This window comes from Anser anser (assembly GCF_964211835.1).
Source record: "Anser anser genome assembly, chromosome: 11".
Lineage (NCBI taxonomy): Eukaryota > Metazoa > Chordata > Aves > Anseriformes > Anatidae > Anser > Anser anser.
In genome coordinates, this window is record NC_139732.1 from 20,712,713 (window position 1) to 20,727,672 (window position 14,960).

General features: G+C 45.1%; 1 protein-coding gene and 1 long non-coding RNA gene across 2 annotated transcripts in view; one reads left to right on the forward strand and one right to left on the reverse strand.

Annotated features, from left to right (window-relative positions):
- WFDC1 (WAP four-disulfide core domain 1) overlaps positions 1 to 9,689 on the forward strand; it is an 82,043-nt gene extending 72,354 nt beyond the window's left edge. The window contains exons 5-10 of the mRNA XM_083794879.1: positions 2,401 to 2,596; positions 3,065 to 3,148; positions 4,982 to 5,122; positions 5,668 to 5,709; positions 6,390 to 6,466; positions 7,381 to 9,689. Coding sequence (XP_083651005.1) covers positions 2,401 to 2,596; positions 3,065 to 3,148; positions 4,982 to 5,122; positions 5,668 to 5,709; positions 6,390 to 6,448 — 522 coding nt within the window. The 3' untranslated portion in view covers positions 6,449 to 6,466; positions 7,381 to 9,689. The remainder of the gene's footprint in view (positions 1 to 2,400; positions 2,597 to 3,064; positions 3,149 to 4,981; positions 5,123 to 5,667; positions 5,710 to 6,389; positions 6,467 to 7,380) is intronic.
- On the reverse strand, positions 9,361 to 12,044 carry LOC310879895. Its single transcript, XR_014571221.1, has 2 exons — positions 11,075 to 12,044; positions 9,361 to 9,735 (listed from the first exon to the last, which is right to left on the reverse strand). It is a non-coding gene; the product is annotated as an uncharacterized lncRNA (long non-coding RNA).
- Between the last annotated feature and the right edge of the window lie 2,916 nt (positions 12,045 to 14,960).

Consider the following 14,960-nt stretch of genomic DNA (forward strand, 5'->3'; position numbering starts at 1 on the left):
GTACATTGTTCCCAAACGGAAATCTCATTCATTGAGCTGAGTGTTCATTGTAATTTTGGCTTCTTGGTTTCTGAATCATTTGTAAAGCCACTGCAGTAGCTGTGTGTGTGTGTTTGCTGTTTTCCCATGTATCCATTATTTGCCAGTGTTATTCACATCCCTACGTTTTCAGTCTGCAGCTGATATTTCAAGTAATAGAATATTAAACTGTGACCCTCCAAGGTGCATGCTCCATCACATATGGAGACTTAAGTGTTTGCAACTTACGTGGTCCAAGAATTTCTATATTTAAAATCCAACAACAACAAACAAATTGAATTTTAGATATATTGAGGTTAAGAGCACATTGTTTCAAAACTGGATTTTTTTCAGCTTTTTGGGGAACAGTTTAAGATGTTAGATGGCACCTTGCTTTACACTTTAAAATTGAAAGCATGATGAAAATTATTGAATGTATTCTTCAAATCTGTCTTGTGGATCAAACAGCGCACCAGTTCATGGAAAAACAACCTTATGGGAGGAATCTTGAGCAGTTTCTTATTCACTGTGTATAAGAAACTACGGCAAAAGCAGAAGAAAAGGAATTGTTGATAGTGGGACCTGGCTAATACTGGGAACAGGGCAGGAGGCTGTTTACAGAAACATGAGCAATTCTGTCTCTTATGTGCAGACATAGGCACATTAAAGAAAATCCGGTACCTGGTTAAATAATGTACACCTTTTAGTATAAATTAAAACTTTTAATCACCCTGACTCTGCTCTGTACTTGTACGTTTGCTGACTCAATGACTGCAAAGCAGGCAGCTGAGAAACTGCTGCTCTCCATTTCCCCCTATCGCCCAAAGAAATGAGATCAGCTCTTATGCAAAAACGACCACTTTAGCAATACAGTTATATCCTACGGCAGAGCATGGAAGCAAAATTTCTCACACTGGTAGCACAAATAACGTGAATCATTATTGCTTTTGGTGCTCGGTGGTGTGTAGCAGCGGAGGCTGAGCGGGCCAGGGGTCAGTCCCCAGGGCTATGAGCCCCTTTACAGATCAACTGAGGAGTGCCAAAGTTTCGGCAAGCGATCTCATGTTAGATGTGAGCGACAGTCAATGCTCGGTCCTTCGAGCTCAAAACCGTTGTGGAAGTATTAGGCTACTGTGGGAGTGTTCAGCTTGTGGATTTGGGATGAGTGCAGGCTACCTCCTGGGGCCTCTCCTAGGATGTGTTTTTGGGCACTACGTGTGGTGACGTGCTGTTTTGCAACACATGTTTTGCACACATGCTCCACAGAAGCCATTGGAGCTTTCAACAATTAGAATGAAGCAGCATTGGGATAAAGAAGGATATTAGTCTCAACCCAAATTTCTCCATAGCCTGATGGTGAAATTTCCCTGGACCCCCTCAGGGACAGTTGCACCACATTTTTTCTTGGAATAACAATCCCAGTTGTTCGTCACCGATTTCAAAACACAGCAGTGATGGGGCCAAGTATCTATATGGCTCTTAAACCAAGCAGCCTGCCAGTGCTCTCACTTCGTACTTTGGGCTAGGCCTTGATCTCTGATAAAAGGGCAAATCCAAAATCCAGAATCTGTCTTCTGATTTGACCAGAGCTTATTAATGTGTGTTAATAAATCTGAGAACTGATTTCTGCCCTTTGTGAGCACTTTATGCTGCTCTGGGGAGCTACGTTTAAGCCCAGAGTGTTTTAGCCAAAGGTGAAAAAGGAACAGGCCGGGGTGATTCACCTTTGATAGAGGGAGTTGGCTGCTTGCTAAAATGCCACCAGCACAGATAATATCTGAATGCTGCCTCTTTCAAATGTTTCTGGTAAAATCCTGTGCCTGTTAATCCACTTTAAATCCCCCTTTCCTTTCAGTGTGCAGAGCAGCTGGGCTCCTTTCTGCTGTAGTCGAACACCATCTCATTTGCTGTATGATTAAACTGACATCACCCACACAGCTCTCACCCAGATCATCTCCAGTTTTAGAAATGGTTTCCAATTTAACAACCCAGGCCTCTACAGTGGGTTAGCTTGAAAGATTTTGTACCTCTTCCCTAAAGGTTTTGGTCCAGTAGGAGGTGATGAAAGGTGAAGTAACCTGTTCTTGAGACAGGCACTACCTGGGACATCAGTGCCAGGTCCCTTTGGGGAAGTAACCTCAAAACAAGTGTGAACTCCACACAACAATTTGACGGTTTGGGGTTTCCAAAGAAGGTGTTAACATGGTTATATAACTGTGTCTTCAGTGCACTGAAGATGGGGCTGGGAAAGCAGAACATTTAATTGTTCTGTCTCTTGAATGCTTGAGAACCGCTTTGAAAATCCCTCTTCTATTTCAATTTATGGGATGCTTGGTACTCGCCTTATGCCAAACCTTTGTTTCCTTTTCTTTTCTTTGCAAGGATTATGAGTACCCTCTTCATTCTCACAGTGCCCACTACCAGAAGAACGACCGCTGCCCGCCTCCGCCCCAGACTTTGCCTGACCGAGCCTGCGAGGTGCCCAGCTGCCGCTCCGATTCCGAGTGCGAGCGGCACAAACGCTGCTGCTACAACGGGTGCATCTACGCCTGCCTCGAGTCCGTGCAGCCACCGCCAGGTAGGGAGGACCCAGCGGTCAAATTGGGGCAGAGACATACAGAAATTGCGGTAGTCATCCCCGTGCGCATCAGGTCGCAGGTGGGAGGTGTGCTTGGTGTGAATTGAGGATAAAACTGTTTCTGCACTTCTGATTTCCTGGAGCTGAGTTTGGGATGATGGCTGAGTCAAGAAATTACCTAAGGTCAGCTGGTGTTGCAAAATTTCCACCAGCACAAATGGTAGGAATCTTCTGAGGCCAGCCCTTTTCCTGGGATTATATATTAAATAAATAATCCCAATCTGGATTAGTGCTCACAGGATCCAGGCAACCAACTCACCTGACCCATGCCATGGGAATGGAGAATCCACTCAAATCCAGCCTTCAGGATCCTGGCAACCTCATCCTGCCAGTTACAGAATATCTGTGTTTTTTCTATAACAGCATGCCCTCTGTGCTTGACTCTGTGCTTTCTTGTTTCTTTTACAGTTTTAGACTGGTTGGTTCAGCCCAAACCCCGCTGGCTGGGAGGAAATGGGTGGCTTTTGGATGGCCCAGAGGAAGTCTTACAAGGTACAGCACATTTCACTCTCTTCTCTATGATATGGATAATTGTACAAAAGACAATAAATAGTATATTCATCACATACGGGGCTTGCCACAGACTTTGCCATGGTAGGGCTGCGTGTATTTGCCTCTAGTTTCTGCACAAATAACACTGTGTTGTGCAGGGTACTAGTTTCTAGTGCAACAAATAAGTTGTTTCTTTATGGGAACAGCTGGAAATCCTGTGCTAGGAGAGCTTGATCAGATCTATCCTTCCAGAGCAAAGTGCAACACACAGGGGAAAGCCTGGAGGCAGCAGAGCACTAGGAATACTCCAGGGAAGTGTGTTTTTATCCATTCTTGAAATAAGTAGAAATGCATGGTTGTTTTTTGTTTGTTTTTTTTGTTTGTTTGTTTGTTTTTAGAAAAAAGTCTTTGTCAGTATACATGGATTTTCTGCCAGCTGCTTGACAGTCCGTGTGCAGCTTTGGTTCAGGAGGTCTTATAACATGCAGTGGCCTCGCTGCACCGATGCCCTGGGATGGGCACTCAGCTCTGGCTCTTGTGTCAGAAGACTGTTTTAAACAGAAGCCCAGGCAAAACACTGCAGAGTTGAGGGAAGCTGAGATGGAGCTGGGAGTATCAAAGGTTGAGGACTGCTAATGAGATTGGGCTTCTCAATTAATTCCATAGAAAAAGGACTTTAATTAAAATTTTTCAAATACCTCAAAATGTAACATGGAGGCAGCGGAGAGGCAGGAAATTTTCTTCTATGACACATCCTGAAATGTATGTGTGCCTGAAGTTCTTCATTTCATCACGAAAAGGCTATTCCAGCTTTTGATCAGCTGTAGTCAGACAAAGATAGTGCCAGTAAATTACCCTCTTTGGTCTTGCACAGATGGTATCGGACTCAGCAAACCTTATTTCTCATCTGTGATGGAAACACCTAGTTCTTCAAGAGGAAATTCTGACTCCATCTCGTTGGAGTTGCCCTGGTAGAATTAAGATAAAATAGGTCCATCCTCATCCACCCTTGTCATGCTTGGATTATTTGTTACTATTTTATCGCATTTATCTCAGCTTGAGGGAATAATTATTGCAGTAAGAGCCATCAGGCATGGCATGGGAATTACAGCAGAGGTTCTTGAAATTAAAATCCTGGCAAATGAAAGGGTGGAGTGTCCCTGCATAGGCTGTACACTTCGTGTATGTAAGCACCGCCTGTGAGTCCTGCTTTACCTTCTTATTCTGCTCCATGCCTGCTAGATATCCAGGGTCAAGGCAGTTAAGGCCTCTGGTGGTGGTAGGGCTGGCACTGCCTTACTCCATCCACACTGACTCACATCTGAGGTTTAAATTCATTGGTACCGTGACGGGTGTGGAGCAGAGAACAAAGCAGCAAAGTGCCAGCTTCCTGCTCACGTTTCCCTGACTCCTCAGCCAGCCCCAAACACTGGCTGGAGCAGACTTCTGGCTGCTTGAAGGCAGTAGCGCTGTGGGGAGACCACCCATCAGTGCCCACCACGGTGGATGGTGGTGGTCTTCACCACACTTCAGCCCTTGCACAGCCCAAGCTGAACAGGATGTGGGTAGGGTGGTGGTACAGGCAGACGGGCTGATATGGGCTATCCATATTGAGTTAGAAAAAAAAAAAAATCAGGTTCTGTCTCAGGTGTGAACACGATCATCTACTCTGCCAGACTTCTTTGGAGGTGTTAGCTCCTTGGCAGCCTTGCTTGGGAAGCGGTCTGAAATCCTGTCTGGGAGGAGATGCAAAAGAAGGTGGCCGTGCTGCCATATTGTGTTTACCCAGGGGTGATAAAGCCACAATTTATGACCTTCGGGCTTCTTTTGCAGCTGAGGCCTGCAGCACCACTGAGGATGGAGATGAGCCTCTGCATTGCCCCACAGGGTATGAATGCCACATCATCAACCCCGGCAACACGGCTGAAGGAATCCCTAACAGGGGCCAATGCATCAAGCTCCGTGGAAATCCAGGTCAGTTGACTGGAAATCTCCCTTCCTTTCTTGTTCTGCCAAGCAAACACCAGTAAGAGATGGGGTTTTGGCTTTGGTTTTATTATTTGATATATTTTTCTTTAATAACTTCCCTAGTGTAATGTATAGCTGTATGGTTCTTAGACACTAGCTATTTCTAGGAGCATTTTTATGTAACAAAACGGTAAACAAACAAAAAAATAGGTTGAACTTGAACTTTGTATATCAAAGATAGATGGTCTCAAATTTTCTTTCATTTGGGGAAGTCTGTGATTCCCTGACTCATAGCTACTGAAAAGGACATACTATAGTGGCCATCAGTTAACCACTCTCAGGGAAAGTGAGTTGTGTCCGCATAGTTCAATAATCTAAACAGGTTTATAAGAGGTTTATAGCAGCCTAAGCTATTTCAGCTACAGAGGTCTTCTGTTTTCTTGTTTGTGAGATTATTATTTCTATATCTGTGCTGTACACGGAAAGCTGCAGTTTAACACAGGGAATGAAGGCTGGCTAGACGTGTTCTTATTATGTACTTTCTTTTTCAGATGGACGCAACCTGAGGCAAAAGTACTACAAGGAGTATTTTGGTAAGCAATTGGCATGAAGTGTTTGCTATTATTAAGCCCTATAGCTATTGCATCGCTTACAGGGAATTTGCAGCTTATGAAATCAAGGTCCTTGAACAGTAGAAAGATTCTTCAGTCTCAACTCTCCGTACCTTGGTCAAAATATCTTATTTTCAGATCTGCAGTGCCCTGACTTGTGGGATTCTTGGGAACCAGTATTGCCAGCTGTGACACATGGTGTTGAATGACACAGCCTTCTGCCAGGGGTTCCCACCCAAGGGTGAGAAACACCCAATCCAATAACCTTTTGTACATTTAAAGTATATTTTTGGAGCTTTGGTCATGGCCCAGGACTTCTTGCAGACAAACACAGAACTCAGTCAAACACAGGATCTCTTGCTGAGAACTTGTATTGGGGTATATGGGCCCAGAGGGCACCAGTCAGATCAAGTTGGAAGTGATATTCAGATATAACTAGACAAGACCTTTGATAGTATCAGACTTGCAACCAACCAAGTTTGGCCAGTTCAGCTGATGAAACTAGGAAAGGTTTTCCTTTCCTCAGTCCAACCTGCTATCGCAGCTCTACCAGAGAACAGATAAATAATGACACCGATAGAACTGCACTGTTTATAGCTCCTTGTGAAAATATTTGCCACAGACTAATCTGCAATCTAACCTTGCTGAGATTTGCTTTACAGGTAGTAATTCCAACAATGTCGTTGGCTACGTGAAAAACCAGCAGAAGCATTTGGGCTAAAATCAAAGGTGTGCCTGGGTAAGTGTCCTGTGAGTGAAGGGACAGCTGAGTGAAAGGAGTTGGTGCTTAGTATGCAATTATTTAAAGAAATGGTTGTTTTAGGATGAAATTACCTCTCATCAAAACACCAGCATAAAGACAGCACCTTAAAATTATGCAGATGCATACCTCAGGCTCTAAGAATAGAGCTGAAACAGCTCTGCAGACAGATGGTGCAGTAGAAGTATCCCGAGAACGCGTGGCATTGCAGATAGAGCTCTGCAAAATGTCCACAGAGAAGCTGATGTCTTTCCCAACTTTGCTCTCTCCCTCCCACTTTTTATTCTAATTCCACAAGACAAACATGTTGTTTTTGAAAAGCCTTTGCTTTTTCTAGGTATTTAGAGGATGAAGTGATTTTTTTCAAGGTGAAAAATGCTGCAAAACTTTGTTAGCTTTAGGACTTTAAAGTCTTTATTTAGGAGCTTCTACTGCAGGTATGACTGCTCCTGCAAGACAAAGTAAAAGGATGGATCGCAGTCAGGGTCATACTTAGGCATATGGGTGACGTTGTGGGGTAACTTTAAGTGCGTGAACACTTGTCCTGAAGAATGTGGCCCACTCAGGTGAGTAAATGTACTTGTCTGGCCAGACCAAAGCCAACTGAAAGAGCTCCCTGACTTTCATCAGGCTTTGAATTAGGCAAGAGTGAAATATTATGCGAAAGATTCTGTTCCAATATGCCATTCTCAACGCTTTTAGCTTCACTTTAAAACTAACCTGATCTTAACTGGCAGTTATGAGACCAAAGCAGTTAAGTGTGTCTCTTATGTACCTACGTCAGGGTGACGGTTAAGATTCCGTGGCTACGTGAGGACAAGCTCTGTACAAACATCCCAGGAAAGATAAATATTTTAATTCCTTTTTTTCTTTGTTTGATTTTTTTCACCCAGCTGGACCGCTCTGTTAAGCAGCTTTCAAGGAATGATTTACTCAACAGTTTTCTCTTTTGGAAGAATTCTAGTCCCAAGTCTACATGAGCATGTCTCTGGCATTACCCTGATCCCTGCCCATCAACGATAAACACTTCGATTTTCAAGAAACAGGAGGAGTCTGGATTATAAACCTATCATCTTGGGGAGGAAAGTGATTCCCTGAAAGAAACCACACTGTGTATGAGCTGCCCTTCTACTGACAAAATGTAAATATCACCGAATGGATCCCTGCAAGCTGCAGTGCCCTTATCAGGCTGCTGGCACAGAGCCTGCTCTCTACGTGCGTCTTAGGGGACTGATTCGGATTTCAGTACCAGGAACATAACTCAGTAGTATAAGAGTTAAATTCAGTCAGAATCACACCAAAATATTATATTTAAGATGTATGAAAATAATCAAGTCTAAGACTAAAGGAGCTCTCTGGGTCAAATCCAGTCCCTGCCTATCTCAAGCAATTACTTCACAGAAGTCGTCTCATAAGCGTCAAGCTTGAAGAAACCTGCAGGTTTCTTTTTTTCCTATTTATAGCTGGGGTTCACCAGGTCTGATACCCAGTCTACAACCCTAAGCCTGAAATCTTAAAAATCTGAGGAGGTAGGAGCAAAAAAATAATTTTTTTTAAGTTATGTTCCTTAAGCGTCTCAGTCTGATGAGCTGCAGACTAAGAGCTAATGATCAAATAGGTTTCTTTCTGCAGTGTCTAAGCAGTTAGAGGAACATGCATGACAGCCTTTTGAAGTTGTTGTTTTTACCCAGCACAGTTAATACTCACAAGTTTTATGTGTGTATTTTAGTACCTGCAAAACCTCAGCAGTAGGGCTGAAGTCTGGCTATTTTATGCACATATTAGAAAAGCAAAAGCAGGATAAATATGTGATTAAAAGGATTGGCTGGCAGATGGGCAACTTCTCTCTAGAAGTCCTGTGCCTTTATGTTGACTCCATAAATCCTTAAGGTCACATTATTTGTGTTTTGGCCTTCACAGCTTCTTTTAGCTGCTTAGCAGTAGGAAATGGAAAACACATTTTCTGCTAATGTCGTCTTTTTCTATGGCAGCTCCTCAAGGGACGGTTCCATTTCATTTTGACAAATCTGTCGGAATTACTAGGCAAAGGAAGATATTTTGGCTTCCTTGTTTAGTACATGTCCCCATCTGCATGCATAAAATTAGCATTTTGATATGCAGAATAGTAGCAGTGTTTATAAATACCCAATTCACAAATACAAGTGCTTGCTTCCACCCACCAACTAAGAGGTTTTTCTTTCCTTTCACCGATTGTTTAAGCCAAAGCTCAGACGCTTATAAAACACTTGATACTTTGCATATGACATTTGCAGCTGGAGAGATGAGAGATGCCAAACCACTCTTTGTTTCCTTTCATAAACAGATATGCTCCTCGGTGCTTTACAGAGCAAAGGAACAGATAAATGGCTCCACATGTTCCTAAATCTCTTAATTTGTTGAACTCCCTTCAAGTCTACATGCCTTTGCTCCAAGTTCTAGGAATTAAATGAAACTCTGTATTCCAACAGGTCCATTTTTGTAATTTTATCCAAAACTATACTTACTGTTAGTGGGTACATTCAATGCAGCGGTTGCTTTTTGGTAGCTACAGAGAGCACATACCTGACCGCCTTGCCTGATGGGTTGGTAAAGATATTTTCTAATTGCAAAAGGCATTTTTAGAAAAGAAAAATTACAAATTAATAATTTGTTAATGAGTTTCTGTTTACGGGGTGTTATCAAAGACATCACCCTTCCTCGTGGTGCTATTACGTTTGCTTTTTCAAGTTAATTCTTTTCAAGTTATCAGTTGTCAAACTCGGAAACAAAAGCCACAGAAGCAGCTTGTATAAATGCTGTTTTCAACACAGTCATCCATCACACATTGAAAAGAAAACGTAGACCAAATAAATTGTCCTTACCTTATCTTCTCTCCAAAGAAAAATGGCTTTACAACACTTTCGTGAAGCACAATAGGAAATCGCTAATGTAGCTTGTTTTTCATGTCCCCATGTACACTTTAAAGTATGTTTGGTGCTATAATCAACTTTACAAATATCACTGTGTGCTAGCAATGCTCATGGCCTGTCGGATCCGCAAGCGCTGCCTGTGGTGTTGGTGGAGCTCCTCTGCCTTGTGGCAGCTGAGGATCTGTGCCAGATCCAGGAAAACCTTTCTTGGTTCGTGCGTCTGCTGCTGGATGTGTGCGGGTTCTGCCACTTCGGTGCTCAATAAAAAAGTGACCAGTATATTTTTCAACCCTGCCTAGTTTCAGTTGTGTGTTCTTGATGGATGCTTGGCTTTAAATTCTGGGGAAAAAAAAAAAAAATGTATATTTTAGGTGTTAGGTAAGCTGAGAAAACACAGGCATGAGAAGACAAAAGTCAGTTGGCCATTGGAAGGAAGGCGACAGGCTCCAAAACACATCTTCCACCACCACTGTCCCCTTCCAGAGGGACCACCCTTGTGGGTCAGAAGCTCGCTCAGTTCTTGGAGCCTTCATTTCTGCTCGAAGAGGAGCTGAGAGTGCTGCGAGGAGGGCAGGGATGATGACCTAGATAAAAGGTGACCTTTTTATTTGACTGGGCGTTTAGCCCAGCTGCGTCTGTGTTGATTCAGAGAGGTTGCTCGCTGCCGGATGGCCTTGGGCTGTCAGCTCTGACGGTTTGCACTGCACAAGCAGCTGCTCAGGCAGCTTTGTGGGTGGCCAAGGCTTTCTCAAAGGGTGGAAAAACAAACCAAGTCAAAGTCCAGTGCTGGGATGATGCCCACTACAGAATATCAGCGCTGGAAGAGCAGCCTGGTGCTGGACGGCTGTGGTGCTGAGCGCTGCATTTCCAGGAACAGGCAGGACTTCACCATCCCACCAGCTCCACCCGTGCCCTTCTTGCTCTACCTGCTGGGCTGGAGTAGGAAGGAGTGCCTCTGTGTCACATCCCTTCTGCCCCGAAACCATAGCTGAGAAGCCACAGGGAGAGAAACTGCCTGTAATTTTGCCAAAGAGGGAAGACCAGCGGGTTTCATCGCTTAAAAAATATTTTCTGTGGCTTTTGAGAAGAGGCCAGCTAGCACTAGATGTCAGCTCTTCAGTCTGGCAGCGATCCTTGGGCTCACTTGAGTTTCTTGTGGTAATGGTCATCTGGTCTTTTGGATGGGGAGATTACGAGATGGGTGTACAGGCCTTCTGTTTCCTGCTGTGAACACTTAGTCACAGTGTGTCTCTCAAGAGAAGTCCCTCTCTTGGGACTTCAGGAGAGTCCCAAACTTTCAAGAGAAAGAGCTGCGTCACGAAATTATGTTTTAATTTTACCCGTGTTAATGCTAGCAAATACGTTTTGCTGATGCAGCTGGCTAACAGGTTTTGTGGAAAGTATTATGTGATTTAAGGCATCATCTGTACATCACACCAAAGTGCTATCAGTGCATCCAAGAGCCCAGCAGCTGGAATCAACAGAAGGACAAACATTACAACAACTCTTCACAATGTCAGGGGTCTGCATTAAAACTGCAACGTGCATCACTAGGTCAGCAATCTGCAGAAGCAGTAAATATGAGAATAAATAAAAAATAATTTTAAAAATTGCTAACATTTTGACATACCTAGTTCAGAGTTCAATTAAACTTTATGATGCAGAAGTGGTTGGTTACCTTCAGGAAGCTGTCCCATAGTTTCATGTAAAGTGAAGAAGTCTACAAGGTTGAGACAATCCACAGAAGTCTTTGGAGACATGGCACACATCGGGGATGGTTTCGTGCAGGGTGTTTTTTACTCTCCCACCTCATGCTGTGTACTCAGGCTGGGCTTTTCTCTGGTGGCGCTGTCAGGTGAGCATCAATTGCCTCTGGCAAACTGCAAGAACAAAAGAGGTGTAGCAGGTCAAATACTCCCTGCCTTTCATTTCCCTAAAGGCAGAGACCATCTTGAAGATGTGCTTGTGAAGCACTTCTCATTTTAAAAATGATTCCAGTTTTTCTAACCACAGAAGAGATAGTTTTGCTGGGCTGACAGTATACCACAAGGGAAACTGAAAAGTCTTTTAGCATCATTTAAATTCAATTTTAAAAGACCCCTTTTGCTGGTTAAATCCTATTTATTCCCATGATTTTCTCCTTCTAGTTAGCCTTGTAGACAAAGTAGAAAGAACCAGGGGAGAAGCTGGGCAATACAAACAGGGCCTTTTGACAGTTTCCATGACAGGGACAGAAATGATGGGGTTTGTTGCACCTAGCCTCAGCCACCCCACCCACCCCATCCCAACCTAAGCAGCAGAGCAGGTGACAGGCCTAGGGACAGACTAATAATGAAGCGAGGATTTTATCTAGCTTTCTTTCAATAGCATTGAGAAAAATGAAAGGGTCTGTGGCTCAGGTTCTTTCCTTTTATAACAGGCTGAGAGTTTTCAAGTCAGAAATCTCCCTATTCTCTACCACCCCTTGCTGCACAGACTGTGCAGCACAGCACAACACAATACTGTCTTTTTCTCAGCAGAAGAGATTTTTCATTTGAAGTATGTGCCAAGAAGTCCGCTTTTAGGCAGGTCTGCGTTCCCACCAGGAGAAGTGGTTATTCTGCCCAGGGGCATGGGAAAAACCTGACCTGAAAGCAGAACATTTGGACATCTGGGTAGCAGCAAACTCAGTAAATCCAAGCCATGCACCGGAGGTTTTTTCCCTCAAGGTGGCACAAGAGGAGCAGAAGTGTGTCCAGCCCTGCTTATGATGAGGGAAGCAGGTGAAGGAGACTGAGCCGCCTGTGTGCCTCAGGGATCTCGCACCATGAAGCCTCTGGGAATGAAGCAGCCCTCTGCAGCACTATTTCCCAGCCTTAACTTAGGCTGCTTGGCTGACACATCTTCCTCTAAATCAAGCCTCCAAGGTGCCAGGCCCAGGAGGGGGGGAGAGGTCCTGCATATCAGGGTATGAAAACCAATCCATAACAGATACGATCTATTTTAAAATAAATAAATAAATAAAGGTTTTCTGAATAGCCTGCTTAGAACTGGAGTCTGACCAGCTTTATTATTCAATTAAATAGGAAATACTATAAAGGTAGTATAATTGCTGTGTGGTTTTTTTATTATTTTTTTATTATTATAGTATGAAAATTATGTGTTATTATTTTATAGTGTGAAAATTATATGTGACAAGAATGAAGAAGTACAACTTGTATTAGTGTTGTTTTCTTCACATTGTGGTCCTGATTCAGTTTATTCCCAGCATTTTCTGAACCGTCAGATAGCACAACACATGGATTTGCCATTAGATTTCCTAACAGACAGAAATCAAAAGCGGCAATAAACTGAAATTTCATTCAGCAACTTGGCGGAATGCATGGTTAATATTCAGCAATAACCACATTTTCTTTCTGCATTTGTTCACTGTCATTGGTGCTGAAACGCAACCTCATGTTTCAGGACTGAATGAACGTAAAGGTGACAGACGTGGGCACGGTCCTGAGCCCGAACGACTCTCTCATGATCCGCAGGCCTGCTGGATAGCAGCCCATGACACACGATGACTGTGGCACTTTACTCTCACCATGTCCTGCTCCTTTCCATGCCCTGCGTGTCTTGGTAGGTCCCTGAGGGGTGTGGGGCTGCAGACCCAGCACCCAGCGGGTGCCTCCACGCTGACCACGGCACGTTGGCCTCCGTCCTCCTCACGGATACCATGGGTTCTGCTCTCCTCCGGCTTGTTTATGCAATGCCAAGCTCCCCGTGCTTCCACCAGCAGCAGCTTTTGGCCAAGAGGGGGAGGTTAAATACAGAAACAGACAGCACGGGCCTGTTGCTCAATTAGCCGCACTGTCAGCAGCGCGGGGCTAATGAGCACCGCGCTCGGGATCGTACAGCCCCAGCGGCACTGCGAGCTCCTCTTGTGTGCTGCTTGCATGGGCGATGGTGAGGCCTCGGGGTGAGAAAGGAAAGGACAAACCCCGTCAAATCTTCCTGCCAGCCTCAAGAGGGGGAAAATGGTTTTTGCTGCTTTGCTATCAGAGCCACGAGGAGCAATTCACTAAGGTCCCCAGGCCGTGACCAGGCCAAGTGCGCTGAGGTGACCAGAAGCGTGTGCTCCATCGGGACTACGGCAGCAGCTGCCTGCCCTCCTGCTCCTTACAAAAGCCACAGAAGGAGGGAACAGATCAAAGCATGCTGAGCTCTAGGATGTTTTGCCACACAATTCCCATAGATTTCAGGAAGGTTTGAACCTCTGTGCCTTTGGGAGCCCGGGTTGCCTTCAAGCCCTGGGTAAGGTGAAACCCTGGGCAAGGCCTGGATGTGAGCAGGCTGAAGATCAGCACGAAGCATGATCCTGGATGTTTTCCCATGGGAAGGAGCCTTGTTGCACTGATTCAGGAACTTCCTTCATCTGCCTGACGCATCTGCTCTGGGTCATTAAGAAAGCATTTCTCAATCAGGAGCCGAGGGAGGTAGGAAGTCCCAGCCGTGTTTTACAAGAGGTCAGCTGCTCGCAGGGTGTTTCCCAATCGCTTTGCCTTCCCCTCAGCCTTTGGGACTAAATCCTCCCTCCGGATTGCCGCAGTGGGGCATGGCTTGTGGGGACGTGCATGATCAGTGGCTGACACCCCATCGTGCTGGCAGGGTATCCTCCGTGGCTCCTCACTGTTTGCTAGAACCGGGACATGGGAGGTGCAAATAAGAAAACTGAAATGCATCCGTTTGGTGAATTAAGCCAGGTGTGGGGCACCACGAGCTGTCACGCAGATGAGAATTTGGGATCTTGGTCCCATCATGGTCTGGGTGTCACCACCCACCGACACTGACCCGGAGCCAGGAAGGTGGCACCTGAAGGTCCAGGGAGAAAACTATTCTTCTGCAGGAAATTGCACAATTTTTTTCTTTGTCTGGGAATGACACTGATTCCCTGAATGCAATTTACACCACAGGGACAATTTAAGCCTAAGTGAATCCTGTGGCCATGCTGCCTGAGGGAGCACGTAGGTTTCCTGGTGCAGACCAGAGCACGACGCTCCCTGACAGACAGCTATAAATCTTCAAAAAGGATGCAAACAATTAACTTTACCCACATGTCAAGATCCACCATGAAAACATTCCCCTCTGGCAAACGAAAACCTGTCGCTTTTTAATAGAAAAGCACCACAAACTCAGTGTGGGTTCACCCCTGAGAGGGGTGGGGGCTCCCATTACACACACGTTATGCATTTATGCCCTCTCCTGGTGTGTTTAGCTATAAGTGCCGGCGTTTTGCTGACCGGAGCACTTCTCAGACAGGATTTCTCCAGCCTAGAAGTTTACAAGCAGGCTCGGTGCCGCGTGTGATGCACAGTGGCCTCGGTGAAACAAGCTCCCTGCCTGCCCGATACGCAGCACCTGCCGATGCTCCTCCTGCTGCACGTTTTCAGCGGGCAGAGGAAACCACAGACCTCGAGGCGCCCTTTGGGTGCTGTACCTGCACGTTCCGCGCTCTCATATGGGTCTTAAACACTCGCAGGTTTCCCCTGGCAGGGTTTTATGGGCGAAAGGTGCGCAGGCTCCTTCTGGCACCTGCAGCC